Source organism: Salmo salar, chromosome ssa18 (genome assembly GCF_905237065.1).
Source record: "Salmo salar chromosome ssa18, Ssal_v3.1, whole genome shotgun sequence".
NCBI classification, from domain to species: Eukaryota; Metazoa; Chordata; class Actinopteri; order Salmoniformes; family Salmonidae; genus Salmo; species Salmo salar.
The window spans coordinates 28,810,659-28,831,512 of NC_059459.1; the positions used below are offsets into that span (position 1 = coordinate 28,810,659).

At 46.7% G+C, this 20,854-nt stretch overlaps 1 protein-coding gene across 10 annotated transcripts in view; it reads right to left on the reverse strand.

Annotated features, from left to right (window-relative positions):
• LOC106577205 (1-phosphatidylinositol 4,5-bisphosphate phosphodiesterase epsilon-1) overlaps nt 1-20,854 on the reverse strand; it is a 34,435-nt gene that overhangs the window by 3,776 nt on the left and 9,805 nt on the right. For 6 of the 10 annotated variants that reach the window (XR_006760416.1, XM_014155104.2, XM_045700997.1 and 3 more), the window contains 26 exons: nt 17,438-17,735; nt 16,722-17,041; nt 13,475-13,620; nt 12,981-13,236; nt 11,804-12,024; nt 10,782-11,478; nt 10,396-10,569; nt 9,961-10,187; nt 9,696-9,818; nt 8,144-8,280; nt 7,221-7,459; nt 7,073-7,134; nt 6,795-6,960; nt 5,878-5,985; nt 5,587-5,703; nt 5,165-5,323; nt 4,875-5,004; nt 4,688-4,729; nt 4,173-4,324; nt 3,931-4,036; nt 3,631-3,771; nt 3,012-3,311; nt 2,454-2,617; nt 2,016-2,277; nt 376-494; nt 46-174 (listed from right to left, as the gene is read on the reverse strand). Coding sequence is in view for 9 of the 10 variants with exons in the window: in XM_014155104.2 (XP_014010579.2) it covers nt 46-174; nt 376-494; nt 2,016-2,277; nt 2,454-2,617; nt 3,012-3,311; nt 3,631-3,771; nt 3,931-4,036; nt 4,173-4,324; nt 4,688-4,729; nt 4,875-5,004; nt 5,165-5,323; nt 5,587-5,703; nt 5,878-5,985; nt 6,795-6,960; nt 7,073-7,134; nt 7,221-7,459; nt 8,144-8,280; nt 9,696-9,818; nt 9,961-10,187; nt 10,396-10,569; nt 10,782-11,478; nt 11,804-12,024; nt 12,981-13,236; nt 13,475-13,620; nt 16,722-17,041; nt 17,438-17,735 (4,995 nt within the window). In the remaining variant the exon portion in view is untranslated. Of the gene's footprint in view, nt 1-45; nt 175-375; nt 495-2,015; nt 2,278-2,436; nt 2,618-3,011; nt 3,312-3,630; nt 3,772-3,930; nt 4,037-4,172; nt 4,325-4,687; nt 4,730-4,874; nt 5,005-5,164; nt 5,324-5,586; nt 5,704-5,877; nt 5,986-6,794; nt 6,961-7,072; nt 7,135-7,220; nt 7,460-8,143; nt 8,281-9,695; nt 9,819-9,960; nt 10,188-10,395; nt 10,570-10,781; nt 11,479-11,803; nt 12,025-12,980; nt 13,237-13,474; nt 13,621-16,721; nt 17,042-17,437; nt 17,736-20,854 lie in introns of those variants that run through there. The other 4 variants (XM_014155106.2, XM_045700999.1, XM_045700998.1 and 1 more) reach the window with 4 other exon arrangements.

Consider the following 20,854-nt stretch of genomic DNA (forward strand, 5'->3'; position numbering starts at 1 on the left):
ATGCCGAGGTACAGTACATGGTGAAGTGAAAGATGACATGCTTACATTGTGTAGGAGCTCTCTGGCAGTGGTCCTCTCACTCACACCCACCACCGTAAAAGGCTCAGGCCCAGGGACTCCATGGACGGTGACCCTGTACTGCACAGCAGCCCTACGCTCCTCTGTGCTGAAGAGCTGGGAGACACACAGACACACACACAGCGTGAGTTTAGTGGTTAATGCACGGCTGAATCAAAATCCGGCACACCCTGTAGCTCTCAAGGACAGTAGGAGAAAAGTAGGAGAAAACCCTGCACTACACACTCACCCACTATACACACTCACTACACACTCACCCACTACACACTCACTACACACTATAGACTACAGACTCACCCATGATGCAGGCCGTGAGCCTGCTGTTCCGCTGTCTTCAGATGTACGGCTGTAGATGAACAGACTGGAGACTGGCAGGACCTCGTTGTGCTGATTCCTCAGCTGCACGTGTCTGTATCCTGCCACACACACCCCCACACAGTTTTGACAGGATTGCCACTGTTAGTATTGGGAATATAATGCTCTCATTTGACAGCATTGCAACTTTTTCTGCCTTTCCTCTAGTTTTGTTTTACCCATGCTGTCTCTTTTAAACTGAACTTTATATGGGCATAGAATTTTACCCATTTTGTGTGAATTCAATTAGCTAATCAAATTGAAAAAAGTTGTGTTTATCTCCAACAAGTCAGTTGGTCAAATTTCTGCACTGCTAGAGCTGCCCCGGTCAACTGTAAGTGCTGTTATTGTGAAGTGGAAACGTCTAGGAGCAACAACGGCTCAGCCACAAAGTGGTAGGCCACAGAAGCTCACAGAATGGGACTGCCGAGTGCTGAAACATGTAGCTTTAAAAATCAAATGTATTATTGTATGAAATATGGATTAAAATGATATGCAGCCATAGTTCTACAACCACCGAATGCCTTCAAATGCAACATTACTACCCCCAGAAGAAAAATAAAAAATATAATGAATTATTTTCAGTTTTGAAACAGGGTTACAGTATTTTGAAAATGTCGGTTACATTTATTACACATCAAACCCAAACTGTCTGACGATACTCATGACTGAAGCCTACCTTCACAGTACGACATTATTCTGGACAAAAAGATCCAGGTGTAGTAAGCCTTGAATGGGCATGTGAAGACAAATAGGTACAGGTCATTTGCATGTATCCTATTTTGTTTGCACATGTCCATTCCCTTGGTATACAGTATGCCCATTCAGTTTGCATTTTATTAATTTAGCAGACACGACTTACAATAGTGTGTGCATACATTTTCATTTGTACTGGTCCCCCGTGGGAATGGAACCCACAACCCTAGCGTTGCAGGAGCCATGCTCTACCAACTGAGCCACACGTGACCATTTGGTGCTCATTCAGAGCCATATCAGAAGTGTTAAAGCTATAGTCCTTAATTAAAACAATAACAAAGCGTTCACCCCACCTCTGTTTTTGTAAAGAGCAGAGGGATGGGCCTGGAGAAAATATAACCACTCTCAAATTCATAGACAAACCTATGGATGCAAGGACAGGCCATCCTGTCCTTGCATCATGAAATCAACATGATAGTTTTAACCATGTTTTGAGGCTATAGAGTCTTTGCATTTACATTGTTTACAAACATTGGGGTTAAAACAAGCTTATATTTTTGGTTCTGATGGGATATGACAGTTGAACTAAGCTCATGAGGAATTTACAAGTTATATTATTATTATTATTATATTTTTCAAGAATCAATGGGTATATATAATTTATTTAAAAGTCCAAAACTGTATGTAGGAACTAAGGATTCTATCTTTAATGTTAGGAAAGAATGTAGCCCCACTCACAGCAGGTGTTCATGTTTGAAATGTCTCATGTGAAATGACTGTAGCTGTACCAGGCTTGGGTCTTCTAATAAAAACACACTCTTTGTGTGTGTGCCAGTGTGTGGAAGATAAGTCACAGATTAAATGATGCAGCGTGCGTGTGTGCCTACCTGTCCTGAGTGCTCTGAGTGATATGATTCTCTGAGCGGTGGTCTGGGAGCTGTTGTGTTCCACCACGGTAAACCGTAGGAAGGCCAGGTCAGCCATGAGCAGGGGGAAGTGGAAGCTCTGGTTCCATATGGGGTTCAGGGGGTTATGGTGGACGGGTTTGGTGCGGAAGTGACACCCGTCAGCCTGCATCCCCAGGATGTCCACCTCGATGCATGGACTGCCTGCTATAGTCCCTGGGCATAGATTCTGACCAGAGATAATCTGGAAGGAATGGAAAGAGAGAAGGGGGGGGATAGGCGAGAGACACAGATAGAGAAAGACATCAAGAAAACATGTGTTGCACCAGATGAACTGACCGAAAAAGGAAACCTTTGAGGATCACTAGCTACTTGTTGTACACATATACATTCAATCCATTACCTCTGCTATGTACTCACAGTGAGAGACAACAGGACGGGGCTCATCCCCCTTGGGTCTCTGTCCAGGGGGCAGAAGTGTCCGTAGAGTGGGCAGCTGGGGTCCCACAGGACCGGGGGCTTCAGGACGTACCCACAACCCCCGTTAGGCTCAAACATGGCGGCGTTCAGTTGCAAAGGAAGGTCTGTCAGAGAGAGAGAGAGAGAGAGAGAGAGAGAGAGGGAGAGGGAGAGAGAAAGAGAAAGAGAGAGAAATATGTAAACTATTGGAGAGACTCAAAAATAGGTTTGTGCGCCAACAACTAGACTTTCAGACAGACAGACAATGTCATTTTCAAGATGCATGTTGTGCTCCAACTTCAATTGACTTCTCTGAATCAACTTCTGAAATATTGAATTCGTCGAACCCCTTGTCCCTTCGTACTTTTGACTGAATGCAGACAGGGCCAACTCGTTCTGGCAATCGGCCAAATATCGGTTCCTCATATGAAGCTAGCCAAATTAATTTCCCACTTTCTCCCACATTTGGCATAATGATGCAAACTTTACTTAGTTGACAACTCCTAGTGTCTAGCTCACCATCGGTCTGGTAGTTGAGAGCGACCAGCTGTATTCCATGCAGCCAGAAGAGTAGGGGACTGGGGTTAGTGGAGTCGATACGTGTGGCTGCTGGGTAGGTCCGCAGGAGCTGGTCGCTGGTGTGTTGGATCAGCTTCTGGGCGTAGCGGCGACACAGGCGTTTGGCGGCGTTCTCATTGACTGAGGAGACGTGGTAACACTTTGGGGTGTGGATGAGGGAGCTGAGGGAGGCATTACAGGTGTACGGAGGGGAGGTAGGTGGTTCTTCCCAGTTGGGACGGGGGCCCTCCGATGCTGCTCCTTCAGATTTAGGGGGAACGGGTTATGAGAGGAGTGTGTGTAAGAGGGGTATGTGTGTGTGTGTGTGTGTGTGTGTGTGTGTGTGTGTGTGTGTGTGTGTGTGTGTGTGTGTGTGTGTGTGTGTGTGTGTGTGTGTGTGTGTGTGTGTGTGTGTGTGTGTGTGTGTGTGTGACACACTGAACGCAAAGGGTTTAACTTATCAACTTTCAAATATATCCAAAAGATGTCCAGCCTGTCTAGGAAGAAATAGCAGACCCGTAACCATTGAGTTACAACTACGTTTTGATAGCTAGGCATGGGGCAGAGAAGAGTAGTCTACCTCTCCCTGGGGTGCGCATCACTGTCGATGGGTCCCCTGGAACACCTTTCTCTGGATCTTTCCCAAAGATGTACCTCCTTCCCTTTCCTTTAGGAGAAAGAACATCCTGTCTCTCTTTTCTCTCCCTGGAAGTGGATAGACCTGGGACACACACAGACTCATACCTTCACAAGGAGATCTCACAAGTCAGGAATATTACATTAACCTACTCTCGTGAATGTGAGACTGGAACACAAGGCTATTTACAAGGCATTGTATAGTTTGTTTATAGAAGAGTATGTAAGGAATATAAGGAAAGACCTGGGAATTTGACAGCTTGGCAGTAGATCACCAGATCTGAGAGCTCCTGGGCTATCTGACGTCCTTCCTTCTTGCTTCGAGGCAGCTTGAACTCTTCCTCCAGCTCCTCGCCAAATACATGTGTGTGTGTGTGAGAGTGTGTAAAAATACAAAAGAGACAAGACTCTTGTCTCATGATGTTATTAATCAAATATACCGGGAGAAACTGGGTAATAAACAAAAAAATCCAACAAGATAAATACTTTTGTATTTCTACGTCTGCTGGATCCTGAATGGAGGACAAACTCCTTGTCCTCGCATTTCTTCATCTTCTTGGGGACTTCGTCACTGTGTTTGGTCTGTAACTTCTCCCCTGAAAGAGACTTTCCCTCAGGCCTATCCTCCAGGATATTATCTGTATCAACGTAGACATTCCCAGACAAAGACATTATTATTGCAGTATAAACAAAAACACACATTCATGCAGTGTAATCTAATTTGAGGTTTTCAGTGATCTAAGTAACATTAAAACATGTGGCCAAAAACTATTGGCATTCAAGCAATTTCTTGTTGTTTTTGACCCACTTGGTAATCAAATTGAGTATCAGTGGGTACTAATTTAGTAGATAAGAGGCTTTTGAAAAGTCACAACACACAGTCACACAGCCAGTGTACTAGAGCACTGCACAAACAGGGCACACATCTATTCAGCAATAGGACAACAAGCATGCTGTGGAATTGGCAAATCCTAAGTGATCAATTTGATTCTTTTTATTACCTTCTGGGAGAGAAGAAGCAGTAGATAAAGCCAGGGCGTCAGCTACAGAAGAAGAGTGAGTAGGGGGTCACAGGATAAGTAGGAGAATTGGGATAATTAACATTATTGCTGTTTGAGGTTGTTACCACAGAAACGTCTGGACTATAAACTGGCATACACTGGGATGCTCTTGGTGTTGTGACCATACCATCGGATAGTGATTCATACTCATAGTCATTTTCATCCTCGTCCTCTTCTTCCTCCTGATCCTCATTGGTTGGGAAGGGAGGAGGCATCACACTACTGGCCTGAGAATGCATCTGGGCCAACTGGTGAGCCTGTATCAGGAAGAGTCATTTAGGACAATCTTAGTTCCTTCTAATTATGTATTAGTGTGCCATCAATTTAGGTATATATAGCACATTATATAGATACCGGACTGGATCAACAACTGTTAAGAAAACTTTTGGTCAGTGTGTTCCTTATCAGTGGCCTTGCCTTCTGTTTGAGGATGTCCACCGGCGTCTGGTGAGCTTTTAGCTTCTTGTTCTTGAGGAGGATTTTCCCCCTCAGTTGCCATGGTGATGGCAGCTGTGGGTCGTCCGAGAAATCACTCTCGAACAGGAACTTTGTCACCAGCTTATCCCCAAACACCGTCTGTTGAAGGACAACACAAACACACCATCAGAGTTGTAATCTGTTCTGAGGGGAAGAAGGATCCATTGTGATTGACCTGTTAATGGCAATGTAACGTATATGTTCCCGGGTGGTGGTTCACTAACTCTATGACTACCCTGAACCCTGAACCCTTAACCTCACCCTGTCTCTACTTCCTTTCGTAAAACACCAACGAGCATCAGAAAGAGCCCATTTCACATCTCAACAATGAACTAGACAGGACAGTAAGCAGGCCTACCAACCTTGAATATGTCGGCCATCTTGCGTTGCTGCGGCAGGGAGCAGTGATTCTCTATGGACAGCATCACAGGTAGGTCAGAGGTCACGAAGGCAGAGCGGTTCACTGCCTCCACCACATCCTGCAGGAACGGGAGATTAACTCAACTCAATAAATGAAATTCAACTAAATTCAACCCAACTAAACTCAATTCAACTCAGCTCATCTCAACCCAACTCAATTCAACCCAAACCAACTCAACTCATCTCAGCTTAGTTAAACTAAATTCAACTCACTTCATTTCAACTCAACTCACCTTGAAGGGTATGCGGGTAGTGAGGGTGTGTCCATGGTAGATGATTGGCATGCCATCATCTCCATCCCAACAGTCCAGTTCAACACTCCTACATCCCTGGAGGAGCACCTGAGACAACAACAAACCAAACAGTAACGTAACGACCTGGACACAACACCTGGACACCTGGACACAACACCTGGACACCTGAACAAAACACCTGGACACCTGGACACAACACCTGGACACAACACCTGAACACAGCCCCTGGACACCTGGACACAACACCTGGACACCTGAACACAACACCTGGACACCTGGACACAACACCTGGACACCTGGACACAACATCTGGACACCTGGACACAACACCTGGACACAACACCTGGACATAACACCTGGACACAACACCAGCAAAAAACACCTGGACACAACACCTGGGCACCAGGAAACAACACCTGGACACCTGGATACAACACCTGGACACCTGGACACAACACCTGGACACAACACCTGGACACAACACCTGGACACCTGGACACAACACCTGGACACAACACCTGGACACCTGGACACAACACCTGGACACAACACCTGGACACCTGGACACAACACCTGGACACAACGCCTGGATACAACACCTGGGCACAATACCTGGACACCTCTATGGCTTGGATCAGAAAGACACAACATCTAGACACCTCTATGGCTTGGATCAGAAGTTTTGGATCTCTTGATGTAATTGGCTGTTGGACTAACAGACGCAAGGACCCGGGTTCAAATCCTGGTAGGGCTACCCCCCAAATTCATAACAATAAAGGCTTTTCAATGACAGTTTATCACCACAACAGCTGTATTGCTGTACACTCAATCGGTTTGAGTAAATATTACATGGAGTGTTATCCCCGTCAGGGTAATACCAGTGTTCTGATTGTCACCTGGCAGTACAGCTCCACAGACGACTCTCCCTTGAGTTGGTGGGCGGTCAGGTAGGTGTTGTGTGATGTAGCGATGTAGTAGTAAGGCAGAGGGTAATGGAGCTCTTCAACATTCAGCGGAGACTCTTCCAGTTTGGAAGCAGAGTTGTCCTTGTCCATCAGATACCTTATAGCAGGGGAAAACTAACCTGGGTCATTCCTTTTTGGCTCAGTTGGTAACAGCAGGGTCATGGGTTCAATTCCCGCAGGGATCACAAATACATACAAAAAATACTGACCGGGCAAATCCCTGAAAGGACATCCAGCCAATCTGATGCAAAGTGGTAGACGGTTCAAATGTCTAGAACACACAACACATGAATTCAGTGGAAGATTATTTGCCAAAGGACAAATGCACACACACAGACACACTTCATTGTCACACACCTGGATGATTCTTAAGACTTCATCATGCGAGTGGTTCTCTCCCTGACAGTTGACCAGGAAGTCGTTGAGGTGCATGATGGTCATGCCCAGAGCTCCCAGCGAGGCACTCTCTACGCCAGTACCATTGGTCACGATGCTGGCAGAAGCTATGGCATCTGAAATATGCTTCTGATTGTCTGACATGTGTCTCATGATCCGGATGGAAAGACCAAGGTCCAGGCCATTACGTGTCAGAAGGTCTGGGATGGGGGGGAAACACAAATAAAGACTTTTACACTTGACTTCAAAGCAAATATGAGTAGCTGAGTTTATTTACATACACAGCCCTGATTGGCTGATAGGATGGTCTAGAGCCCACCCCCTTACCCAGATGAATGGTCATTGTTCTATTATAATCAGATCAGATTGTGATGTCATGATCTGGGCCAAAAACTCCATCCCATCTGAACATGCTGAAATTAAAGGCATTCAAGTCAATTTCAGAGTGTTATTTCGACCTCAGTGTGGAAATAAAAAAACAACAAGAATGTCACATTTTTAACGCCACTGCCCCTTTAAGGGCATTTCACACTGCACAGGCCGTCTTAGCCTAGGGCTCAGAGCTCCCTTTAAATTTGTAGTTTGAAGACTGTTATTCCTAGACTTGTACCAGATCTGTTTGTGCTTCTCTCACCAACTCCAGCGGTCCTTGACATGCCAAGCATGGCCATACAGCACATACAGATCTGGGACTAGGCTTCATTACTCCTAAAGAATCTAAATGGAATTGACCCCAACTGGGCAGGTAACTCACCCAGGAAACTCACCCTGGTAACACACCCTGGTAACGCACCCTGGTAACGCACCCTGGTAACTCACATAGGAAACTCACCCAAGAGACTTACCCAGGAGACTTACACAGGAAACTCACCCAGGAAACTCACCCAGATCTGGCTGTATTCCTGTGACTCGGTCGTCGATGCGGAGGTGAGTGTAGAGAGGAGCAGTCTCAGAGGCAGACTGACCACAGGACACAGCATGGGCATCAAACACTTTCTTCAGGTCCTTACGACTCCGGATACTACACACCAACATGGGAACAAAAAGTTGGAGGCCCCAATTCACCCAATTGTAGATAATGTCAACTTCCTAGGACAAGCTGGTGCAAATCTATCTCACTACTGAAAGCCCTATCTGGAAATCCACAATCTGCCATTGATTAAATAGTGGCAATTTTGTACACTGGGAAAACACTGGGAAAAACACTGGGGAAATAATAAGGAATGTACATCTCACTGCTGTTACAGCTAATAATGTATAACACAATAATACTATATACAGTGCATTCTGAAAATATTCAGACCCCTTCCCTTTTTCCACATTTTGTTACGTTAAAGCCTTATTCTAAAATTGATTAAACACAAATAATTCCTCATCAATCTACACACAATACCGCGTAATAATTAAGCAAAAACAGGTTTTCATAAAATTTTGCACATTTATTAAAAAAAACTGAAATACCTTATTTACGTAAGTATTCGTACCCTTGCTATGAGACTCGAAATTGAGCTCAGGTGCATCCTGTTTCCATTGATCATCCTTGAGATATTTCTACAACTTGATTGGAGTCCACCTGTGGTAAATTCAATTGATTGGACATGATTTGGAAAGGTGCACACACCTGTCTATATAAGGTCCCACAGTTGACAGTGCATGTCAGAGAAGAAAACAAGCCATGACGTCCGCAGCATTGAAGGTCCCCAAGAACACAGTTGTCTCCATCATTCTTAAATGGAAGAAGTTTGGAACCCCTAAGACTCTTCCTAGAGATGGCCACCCGGCCAAACTGAGCAATCGGGGGAAAAGGGCCTTGGTCGGGGAGGTGACCAAGAACCTGATGGTCACTCTGACAGAGCTCCAGAGTTCCTCTGTGGAGATGGGAGAACCTTCCAGAAGAACAACCATCTCTGCAGCACACTACCTATCAGGCCTTTATGGTAGAGTGGCCAGACGGAAGCCACTCCTCAGTAAAAGGACATGACAGTCCGCTTGGAGTTTGCCAAAAGGCACCTAAAGGACTCTCAGACCATAAGAAACAAGATTCTCTGGTCTGATGAAACCAAGATGGAACTCTTTGGTCTGAATGCCAAGCATCACGTCTGGAGGAAACCTGACACCATCCCTACGGTGAAGCATGGTGGTGTCAGCATCATGTTGTGGGGATGTTTTTCAGCAGCAGGGACTGGGAGACTAATCACGATCGAGGCAAAGATGAACGGAGAAAAGTACCGAGAGATCCTTGATGAAAACCTGCTCCAGAGCTCTCAGGACTTCAGACTTGGGTGAAGGTTCACCTTCTAACAGCACGGCAATGCTAAGCAATTCTATACATTTTAGAATAAGACTGTAATGTAACAAAATGTGGAAAAGGTCAAGGGGTCTGAATACTTTCCGAAGGCCCTGTAGATAGATACATGTTGAGTTAGAGGAGATTACCTGAAGGACTTGAAGAGCTCAACAAACTCAGTAAAGCTCATGGTGCCATCTGATACCATGAGGTTCTGGAAGCTTTTTGATTGGCTCTTACCCCGGCTAGATAGTGTCTGACTTGACCTATTACTGAAGCGAGTAGCCAAAGAAAACACACAAGAGATGTTATGTGTACTGAATTCCAGCACAAACATCAGCACAACAAATTAAACATGAAGCATATGCACGCAAACGCACACAGTCGAATATACCACAGTTTGTAGCATCTTACCCTGTTTGAGCTTTGTGATTGGAGGCTGAGGAAGAGGAAGAGATGCTAATGGCCATGGATCTACTGGTGGAGGAGGAGAGAGGCCCAGGGAAACCATAGGAGCTGCTGTCTTCCTGGTCTTGGTCCATGTTGTCCTTCGGGTCCGGTGCATTCCGCCCTAGGACATCCCAACCGCTCGTCACCTTCTGTGACACCATGTCATCATCTGTGGCATCCCCACTGTCCCCCTGTCACCACACACACACACACACACACACACACACACACACACACACACACACACACACACACACACACACACACACACACACACACACACACACACACACAAAATGTAGCTATTTTATTGAAACTGACTCAACATGTTCCTCCAACCCAACTCCAGGCATTTGTGCAGGAGTTGAATCAATCTCTACTGAAAATATGGCTCCTTACCCTGGTCCCAACCTTCTTTTTCTTTTTATTGGAGTTAACCGTCTTCTGATTGGAGGTCACAGTGAGATGGCTGTTCTTCTGAGCTCCAGACTTCTCCATGCTACCACTCCATCTCCTGCCCCCAAACAGCTCGATGGCCTGGGCTAGTGTTGGACCCTCGTACCTGCCATCCTCCTGGAAGAGAGAGGAACATTTTCTTGGTACAAAATGGTAAATCACTCACATCTCCTCCCTCAGAGTTGTGATGCTCATGTCCAGGGCTCAGACTCGAGTCACAATTTTCATGACTGGTGACACCATTCACACTCTACCAGTAGGGACTGGAACACTTGACTCGGACCCGAGGTTTAGTAACTTGACTCCATCATTGCAATGCAGTCCCTCACCTGATAGAGGTTGACGTACTTCCTCCGGAGCCACTGCAACCTTTGGTCAGGGAACCTCCTCATCCTCCTGTGAACAGCTAACAGGGACTGCAGCCCAGCGTACACCATCCTAGCTGTGTTTCTTGGGGCCACAAAGTGTAATAACCTGTTGTCTGTTGTATGGAGCCCATAGAGCAGAGTCACCCCACACTCCTCCAGGCTCAGCCCAGATGAGAGCTTGTTCTGCAGGCATACCGCCTGAACGTCAGCCCCAGGATGGCCCATGAAGACAGCTTTAGCCACGGAGAGATCCAGGAATCCATCCGCCAGGCTGTTCAGTATGAGCATCCCACAGTACTGACCGCCAGCCCCTGACCCAGTGGGGCTCCGGAGCTTTGAGGAGTCAGGGCCAGGGCTAGAACCAGGGAGGCCCTCACAGTGGAGCTTGGCCCAGGTGAGGATACAATTGTCGGGTTGGAGTTGGAGCAGGCAGCGGGCGGTGAGGTGGGAGTCCTGGTCATAGTGGATCACAGTTGCGCCCTGCTGGAGGAAGTGGTGTACGTGGGGGTGGAGGGAGAGGACGTACCAGGGCATGAGCTCTGTACCATGGGCAAAGGCCTTCTGAGTCCTCTTACCCATACCCTGGAAGTCTGGGTCTTTGCCCTGTGATAGGTCAGATAGGTCACCCGCAGACTCGGAGAGATCGCCCACGGTGAACCTGACCAGAGAAGAGTGTTTTCAGGAGAGGAACATGACCAAAATAAGCTTTAAAAGGATGCAGATATTTTTATCTACAATAAGACACCAACACAAATATTTCTAAAGAAGCAATAAACGATAATGCATTGACAATTATATTAAGAAAAATACGATGTAATATTGAAACGGGGAGCCAACTTCACCTAGCTTGTATCAGATAGCAGGTGTTGTGGTATCAGTGTTTTCAGATTTTATTGACACTTTCTAGCACAATCAGAGCCAAAATCCAGCAAAAACCACTAAAAAGTAGCCTAAAGTTAGGTGGGTCAACTGTGGACACCTACTGGTTGTGGTTGCCATCCTTGAAGGAGTTTTTACGTGAGCCAGTGATACTCCTGTCACCAGACCCTCCAGACTCCTCCCAATCCTCAGACTCCATACTGCGGTTGCAGCTACGGATGGTCTGCAGGATGTTGTTGATGGTTGCTTCCTTCTCTGGTTGGTTGAGCCCATCTGGCCCCGCCCGTTGCAGGAAGTTGTCCTGTCCGTTGTAGTCAGAGACAAACTATGCAGTAGCGGTGCGTTGGTAAAATCACCGGGGAAGCCAAGACAGAAAAAAAAGCCATATTACAACCGATGTGTTTGTGATAATTGTGTTGTTTGCTCTATAACCTGTTAGTTCATATGTCTTGAAGAAGACACAGTGGCAGAATAAATCCAACCACAACTTTGTTTCATCACAAAACCGGAGAGCAACATCTGCATCGGTGATCCGAGCAGATTATGTATTTGATACCATTCCACTGATACCGCTCCAGCCATTACCAGGAGCCCGTTCTCCCCAATTAAGGTGCCACTAACCTCTGTTGAGTAACATGTTGAACTTTCATCCTCTCAGGCCAAGGGGACAATGTATGAATTTATGGTTGGATCAGAATTGCCTTCATAATCATTGGCCATGCCGAAGAATTAAGTAAAACCACAAGTCCAAATCCCTATCTCCATCCATGACTAATTTAGGAAATCGCTAGCTAGCCACCGGAGGACAACAACACAACAATTTCATTTTTTTCTGTCAATAACGTTTGGCTTCTGATGTGATGTGATTGGTGTGAAGCCAAATCCAAACTGGCTCCCGTGACACTTTTTTTTTGGAAAGAAGGCAAGGTGGTGTTTAAGATGGGAAAGGTTACTAAAGTATATGTATAATGAGTAGTGTTGTGTGGAGATTCACTTCTGGCCTGAATGGATGGTCACTAAAAGGTCAAATGCACTTGATACTTGGATAGAACACATTTAAATATTGTGTAAAGGAATATCAAAAAAGGAATAGGAAACAACAGTACGAAACAGATTCAGTGATGTCAACACTTAGTAAATGTGGCCCTAATTTATAAGTATAAGGCCAAGATTCCTCTAGCCTGATCCTAGATCTGTTTGTATGGTCTTGCCAACTCCTATGGTCATTGTCACACTCCCCAAACAGATATGGGTCCAGGCAAAAAATGCATAATTCCTCACCTCCACAGAGTCCTGTGAGCTGAGGCGTGGTCTGAGGTTGATCAGGCTAGCTGCTCCATCCAGGGCCTCCCCTAGCTCTCTCAGAAAGACCCCACAGAAGGGCACCACCCTGCAGCCCGGGGTGTGGAGAGCACGCGAGACCACCTTCCTGTACTCTGCAGACGTCTCGTGGTGCGCCATGGCATCCTTCAGGGCACGCATGGTCTCGATGTTCGACTGCTCCATGAACTGCCACATCTTTAGCACCTTGCGAGACCTGAAGGGTAGGATGGAGAGATGCTGCTGAGTGAGAATGGAAGGGCCAAAAGTGGACAGTTTAGGAGGCGAAGTTGTAGATGAAGACAGAATGAGGGTGAAAGAAAAATGATGTGATTATGTTTATTTACTAAGCAGGAAATGATAGTGGAGCAGATGGATCCGAAATATATTTGCAAAAACATAAAATCAAATAATCAAATGTTCCCTTGAAGAATTGGTTCTAGCCCTGCTTCTACCTGAGTCCAGCCAGGAACTCCATGACAGTGTTGTAGTTTCCCATGTTCCAACAGCACCTGGCCACGTGGACCAGACATGAGAACACCTCTCTCTTCTCCTCCATAGAACCTGCTGTCAGAATCATCCAGGTCACCCAGGAGCTCACCTGGAAACAGGAAAAGACAGTAACTGTAAGTGTGACTAACTGGGTTTGAATCCAGAGTCACCTTTGTGCAACAGGACTGTGTTAGCCCACTGAGCTCAAGCCAAGTTATTAGCTCTGGGAACCAACACTAGTCTTCAGGTCTCAGGCACAGTTACTCAACATATAGGTAGAAAATGTATTCCCCATGCTGTATTCCCCATGTATTCCCCATGCATTTCTTTTTGATACTGTCGCAAAGCTAACTAAAAAGCAGCATTCGCAAATGGAGGATGGCTTTCACTTCAGCAGTAATAAATATATGAACTTCTTTGAGGAAAAGATCATGATCATTAGAAAGCAAATTACGGACTCCTCAAATTACGGTATTCCTCCAAAGCTCCATTGTCCTGAGTCTACACAACTCTGCCAGGACCTAGGATCAAGGGAGATACTAAAGTGTTTTAGTACTATATCTCTTGACACAATGATGAAAATAATCATGGCCTCCAAACCCTCAAGCTGCATACTGGACCCTATTCCAACTAAACTACTGAAAGAGCTGCTTCCTGTGCTTGGCCCTCCTATGTTGAACATAATAAACGGCTCTCTATCCACCGGATGTGTACCAAGCTCACTAAAAGTGGCAGTAATAAAGCCTCTCTTGAAAAAGCCGAATCTTGACCCAGAAATTATAAAAAACTATCGGCCTATATCGAATCTTCCATTCCTCTCAACATTTTTAGAAAAAGCTGTTGCACAGCAACTCACTGCCTTCCTGAAGACAAACAATGTATACGAAATGCTTCAGTCTGGTTTTAGACCCCATCATAGCACTGAGACTGCACTTGTGAAGGTGGTAAATTACCTTTTAATGACGTCAGACCGAGGCTCTGCATCTGTCCTCGTGCTCCTAGATCTTAGTGCCGCTTTTGATACCATCGATCACCACATTCTTTTGGAGAGATTGGAAACCCAAATTGGTCTACATGGACAAGTTCTGGCCTGGTTTAGATCTTATCTGTCGGAAAGATATCAGTTTGTCTCTGTGAATGGTTTGTCCTCTGACAAATCAATTGTAAATTTCGGTGTTCCTCAAGGTTCCGTTTTAGGACCACTATTGTTTTCACTATATATTTTACCTCTTGGGGATGTCATTCGAAAACATAATGTTAAATTTCACTGCTATGCGGACGACACACAGCTGTACATTTCAATGAAACATGGTGAAGCCCCAAAATTGCCCTCGCTAGAAGCCTGTGTTTCAGACATAAAGAAGTGGATGGCTGCAAACTTTCTACTTTTAAACTCGGACAAAACAGAGATGCTTGTTCTAGGTCCCAAGAAACAAAGAGATCTTCTGTTGAATCTGACAATTAATCTGGATGGTTGTACAGTCGTCTCAAATAAAACTGTGAAGGACCTCGGCGTTACTCTGGACCCTGATCTCTCTTTTGAAGAACATATCAAGACTGTTTCAAGGACAGCTTTTTTCCATCTACGTAGCATTACAAAAATCAGAAACTTTCTGTCCAAAAATGACGCAGAAAAATTAATCCATGCTTTTGTTACTTCTAGGCTGGACTACTGCAATGCTCTACTTTCCGGCTACCCTGATAAAGCACTAAACAAACTTCAGTTAGTGCTAAATACGGCTGCTAGAATCCTGACTAGAACCAAAAAATGTGATCATATTACTCCAGTGCTAGCCTCCCTACACTGGCTTCCTGTTAAGGCAAGGGCTGATTTCAAGGTTTTACTGCTAACCTACAAAGCATTACATGGGCTTGCTCCTACCTATCTTTCCGATTTGGTCCTGCCGTACATACCTACACGTACGCTACGGTCACAAGACGCAGGCCTCCTAATTGTCCCTAGAATTTCTAAGCAAATGGCTGGAGGTAGGGCTTTCTCCTATAGAGCTCCATTTTTATGGAATGGTCTGCCTACCAATGTGAGAGACGCAGACTCAGTCTCAACCTTTAAGTCTTTACTGAAGACTTATCTCTTCAGTAGGTCCTATGATTAAGTATAGTCTGGCCCGGGAGTGTGAAGGTGAACGGAAAGGCTGGAGCAACGAACCGCCCTTGCTGTCTCTGCCTTGCCGGTTCCCCTCTTTCCACTGGGATTCTCTGCCTCTAACCCTATTACAGGGGCTGAGTCACTGGCTTACTGGTGTTCTTCCATGCCGTCCATGGGAGGGGTGCGTCACTTGAGTGGGTTGAGTCACTGACGTGGTCTTCCTGTCTGGGTTGGCGCGCCCCCTTGGGTTGTGCCATGGCGGAGATCGTTGTGGGCTATACTCGGCCTTGTCTTAGGACGGTAAGTTGGTGGTTGGAGACATCCCTCTAGTGGTGTGGGGGCTGTGCTTTGGCAAAGTGGGTGGGGTTATATCCTGCCTGTTTGGCCCTGTCCGGGGGTATCATCGGATGGGGCCACAGTGTCTTCTGATCCCTCCTGTCTCAGCCTCCAGTATTTATGCTGCAGTAGTTTATGTGTCGGGGGCTAGGGTCAGTCTGTTACATCTGGAGTATTTCTCTTGTCTTATCCGGTGTCCTGTGTGAATTTAAATATGCTCTCTCTAATTCTCTCTTTCTCTCTTTCTGTCTTTCTCTCGGAGTACCTGAGCCCTAGGACCATGCCTCAGGACTACCTGGCATGATGACTCCTTGCCGTCCCCAGTCCACCTGGCCGTGCTGCTGCTCCAGTTTCAACTGTTCTGCCTGCGGCTATGGAACCCTGACCTGTTCACCGGACGTGCTTGTTGCACCCTCGACAACTACTATGATTATTATTATTTGACCATGCTGGTCATCTATGAACATTTTAACATCTTGACCATGTTCTGTTATAATATCCACCCTGCACAGCCAGAAGAGGACTGGCCACCCCTCATAGCCTGGTTCCTCTCTAGGTTTCTTCCTAGGTTTTTGGCCTTTCTAGGGAGTTTTTCCTAGGGAGTTTTTCCTAGCCACCGTGCTTCTTTCACATGCATTGCTTGCTGTTTGGGGTTTTAGGCTGGGTTTCTGTACAGCACTTTGAGATATCAGCTGATGTACGAAGGGCTATATAAATAAATTTGATTTGATTTGATACACATTGCAGGTTAGTTAGGTCTCTCTCACCTCGTTGAATCTTGTGACTAGGTCCTCTACTGCGTTGTGCGGCCGACTGCAGCCAGCCATAAGATGGGGTTGTCCAGGTTGGTGTGTCTGCCCCTGGGGCTGTGGCTGGCCAGGGCCCCCCAGGTCGTGGGTGAGGAAGCAGATGTAGTCCAGGGGTAGGATCCGGCTGTAGAGCTGCAGCTCCTGATCCATGAGGATGTAGGCCATCTCCTCTGGGAAACTGACCAGGGGTTGGAGGTCAGACAGCTCCTTGTTGACCTCCGTCAGTGGAGCCGCCGGCACCACGCTGGATCCCACCATGGGAGAGTGCAGTTGACGCTCTGGGAGGGAGGGAGGAATAGGGAGAGGGAGGGCGAGGGGTGAAAGAGGAGGGAGGAGGGATGGGAGGGTGAGTCAAGAGGGAGTTAAGAAAGGAGTAAAATACTGTAGATTGTTTCTGGACTCCTATATTGACTCTACTGGTAGACACTTCATGTAGAACTGAATCGATCAGATAAGTTTAAGCAATATGGTTATAGCCATAGAATTAGGAATTAGAATACTAATAGTAATTTAATAGGATCTCTATAGTAACAGCTGTATCTTACTCTCTGATAAGACAGGTAGTATTTTAACCACATTTGATTAATATACATTTCATATGATTTATTATGTCAGTTTACTTCATTCAATACTTCATCAACTTGAATTTCATAAGATTCATATTGGTTATGGACCTTTCAGGACAGCCCAGCCCAAGGGACTTGTGGTGATACAGGGAGGAGAGAAGTCGTTGACGCCCGTGTTGCCGATGGACAGAACCACTTCCAGGAGGGTCCCTGAGATGTAGGCAGAAATGTCAGTCCTCTGTAGGGTTGCTCGGTAGCTACACTCCCCTCCTCCTTCTAGCCATGGCAATGTGGCCCTCCTGCGACATAGACCCCTCCTGTCGGCAGACGACAACAGCTTCCTGGAAGACAGGAGTAGAGCTCCTGAACTGGCCACCCTTACCTCAGAACTCAGGGCATGGCATGCCTGGGAAGACATAGGAAGATACAGGGTCGCGTTCAGCAAGGCACACTGTAGCAAACCAAAACAATTATATGTGTTCTCATTGGATAAGTTCAGGTGGAAGTCACGAAGTTATAAAACCTTTTCTCCCTACTGAACACGACCCAGGCATCTCATCCCCTAATCACACCACAGGAGGCTGGTGAGGGGAGGACGGCTCATAACAATGTCTGAAATGGAGTGAATGCAGTGGTTTCAAAGATGGAAACCATGTGTTCGATACCATTCCATTAATTCCGTTCCAATCATTACTATGAACCCGTCCTCCCCAATTAAGGTGCCACCAGCCTCCTTGAGAATTACAAACGTACAAGACATACAGTAGCCTTTCTCATAAAAGATGCTATTATAACACAGTCTCTGTGTGTCTCCGTGTGTCTCCGTGTGTGTGTGTGTGTGTGTGTGTGTGTGTGTGTGTGTGTGTGTGTGTGTGTGTGTGTGTGTGTGTGTGTGTGTGTGTGTGTGTGTGTGTGTGTTATGTATAGAATCAGGTATAGCCTCTTGTAAATGATATGTATTCCATTTTCCGACCGACTTGGCAGTTATTCTGAGTCTAATATCAATACATTGAAGTTTTCCTAATGAATTTGCTTGGGCATTAAATCAGTGCTGTGAACATGAGGGTTCTGATATAAACAAAGATCTTTGGTCTGATCTGTGTATTTGACTCTCACATTGTAGCATTATGGCATGTTAGTTGTTGGTAAACCCTCTGAACCTGGGAAGATGGTATTTTTTTATGTTATTTCTTGTTTTATAAGGATCTGAACTTTGGGATCTTCTGTCTGTAAATCTCTTGTTTATAAGGATGTTCTAAGCTATCCAGGATTAAGGTTTGTGGCCCGTGAAAGGGCGCCTGTGGTGCAACACATTCCCCACCAACACCCCTCCCCAGGACTTCTACCAACCCCCTCTTTGTGGCTGTTAGCCAGTATAGGGAAAAATGAGAGGGAGGGTCAGGAGTTAGGATTGGTGCACAGGAAAGGAGCACCCATGGAGGGCCCCCACCACTACTAACCTTCCCACCACCCCTCCCTAGGACCACCACCCTACCCCAGGACATTCAGCACCCACCCACCACCACCCCTCCCTAGGACCACCACCCTACCCCAGGACATTCAGCCCCCACCCACCACCACCCCTCCCTAGGACCACCACCCTACCCCAGTACATTACATTCCGTCTTGTTGAGGTTGAGCTTGAGGTGGTGGGCCGACATCCAAGCTGAGATATCTGCCAGGCACGCAGCGATATTGAGAAAGTAGTTAAGTGTCCTCCACAAAGCACTGATAGGAGAGACCATGTGAGGATGTGACTGAGCTGAGTGATGTGGTGTATAGAGAGAAGAGGAGAGGGCCTAGAATGCTCAAGTGTTTTGGAAAGAAAATAAGAAGGGATACTGGTCTGTAGTTTTGGTTTCTTGAGGAGGGGAATGACTCCGCCATTTTGAAATCAGAGGGGATGCAGCCAGTGGTCAGGGATGAGGTGATGAGGAAAGTAAGGAATGGGAGAATGTCTCCAGAGATGGTTTGGAGAAGAGAGGATGGGGTTGAGCAGGCAGGTTGACGGGCGAACAGACTTCACTAGTTGCAGGATTTCATCTGGAGAGAGAGGGGAGAAAGAGGTCAAGGCGTAGGGTAGTTCTGTGTGACTGGGACCAGTGGACTCAATAGGCTGAGTGAATGAGGAGCAGATGTCGTCAAACTTAAGGAGGATTAAGGAGGGAGGAGAAAGTGGAAAAGAGTTTCCTAGGGTTAGAGGCGGAAGCTTGAAATTTACAGTGATAGAAAGTGGCTTCAGCAGTGGATACAGAGGAAGAGAAGGTAGAGAGGAGAGAGTGAAAGGATGATAGGTCCTCCGGAAGTTTTGTTTTTCTCAATTTTCACTCAGCTGCCCGCATCCCTGTTCTGTAAGCTCGCAATGAGTCACTCAGCCACGGACCAGGAGGGGAGGGCCGTGCCGGCCAGGAGGAATGGGGACAGTGCGAGTCATAGGATGAGACTAGGGTTGAAGAGACAAAACCAGGAGACAGAATGATTTAACAGAAGGGAGAGATGATAGGATAGAAGAGGAGTGAGTAGTGGGAGAGAGAGAGTGAAGATTGCGACGGCACATGACCATCTGGGTAGGGGCTGAGTGGTTAGGGTTGGAGGAGAGGGAGACCATCTGGGTAGGAACTGAGTGTCTAGGGTTGGAAGAGAGGGAGACCATCTGGGTAGGGGCTGAGTGGTTAGGGTTGGAGGAGAGGGAGCCCATCTGGGTAGGGGCTGAGTGTCTAGGGTTGGAGGAGAGGGAGACCATCTGGGTAGGGGCTGAGTGGTTAGGGTTGGAGGAGAGGGAGACCATCTGGGTAGGGGCTGAGTGGCTAGGGTTGGAGGAGAGGGAGACCATCTGGGTAGGGGCTGAGTGGTTAGGGTTGGAGGAGAGGGAGACCATCTGGGTAGGGGCTGAGTGTCTAGGGTTGGAGGAGAGGGAGACCATCTGGGTAGGGGCTGAGTGGCTAGGGTTGGAGGAGAGGGAGACCATCTGGGTAGGGGCTGAGTGTCTAGGGTTGGAGGAGAGGGAGACCATCTGGGTAGGGGCTGAGTGGCTAGGGTTGGAGGAGAGGGAGACCATCTGGGTAGGGGCTGAGTGGTTAGGGTTGGAGGAGAGGGAGACCATCTGGGTAGGGGCTGAGTGGTTAGGGTTGGAGGAGAGGGAGACCATCTGGGTAGGGGCTGAGTGTCTAGGGTTGGAGGAGAGGGAGACAGAAAAGGAAACAAAGTAGTGATCAGAGACCTGAAGGGGAATTGCAGTGAGATTAGTAGGCAAACAGCCTCTGGTAAAGATGAGATCAAGAGTATTGCCTGCCTTGTGAGTTGGAGGGGATTGGGAAAGGGAGTGGTTAAAAGAGGCAAGGAGGGGAAAGAAAGTTGGAAAGAAATTAAACGAAGGCAGACATCGGGAGTACAAAGAGTGGTGAGCTATTGTCCGGAAATGAATTTATCAAAGTGTCAAGCTCATTGAGGAACTCTCTAAGAGCAAGTGGTGGGCGATAGATGACATCAATGTTAAGCTTGAGCAGACGAGTGACAGTGAATTCA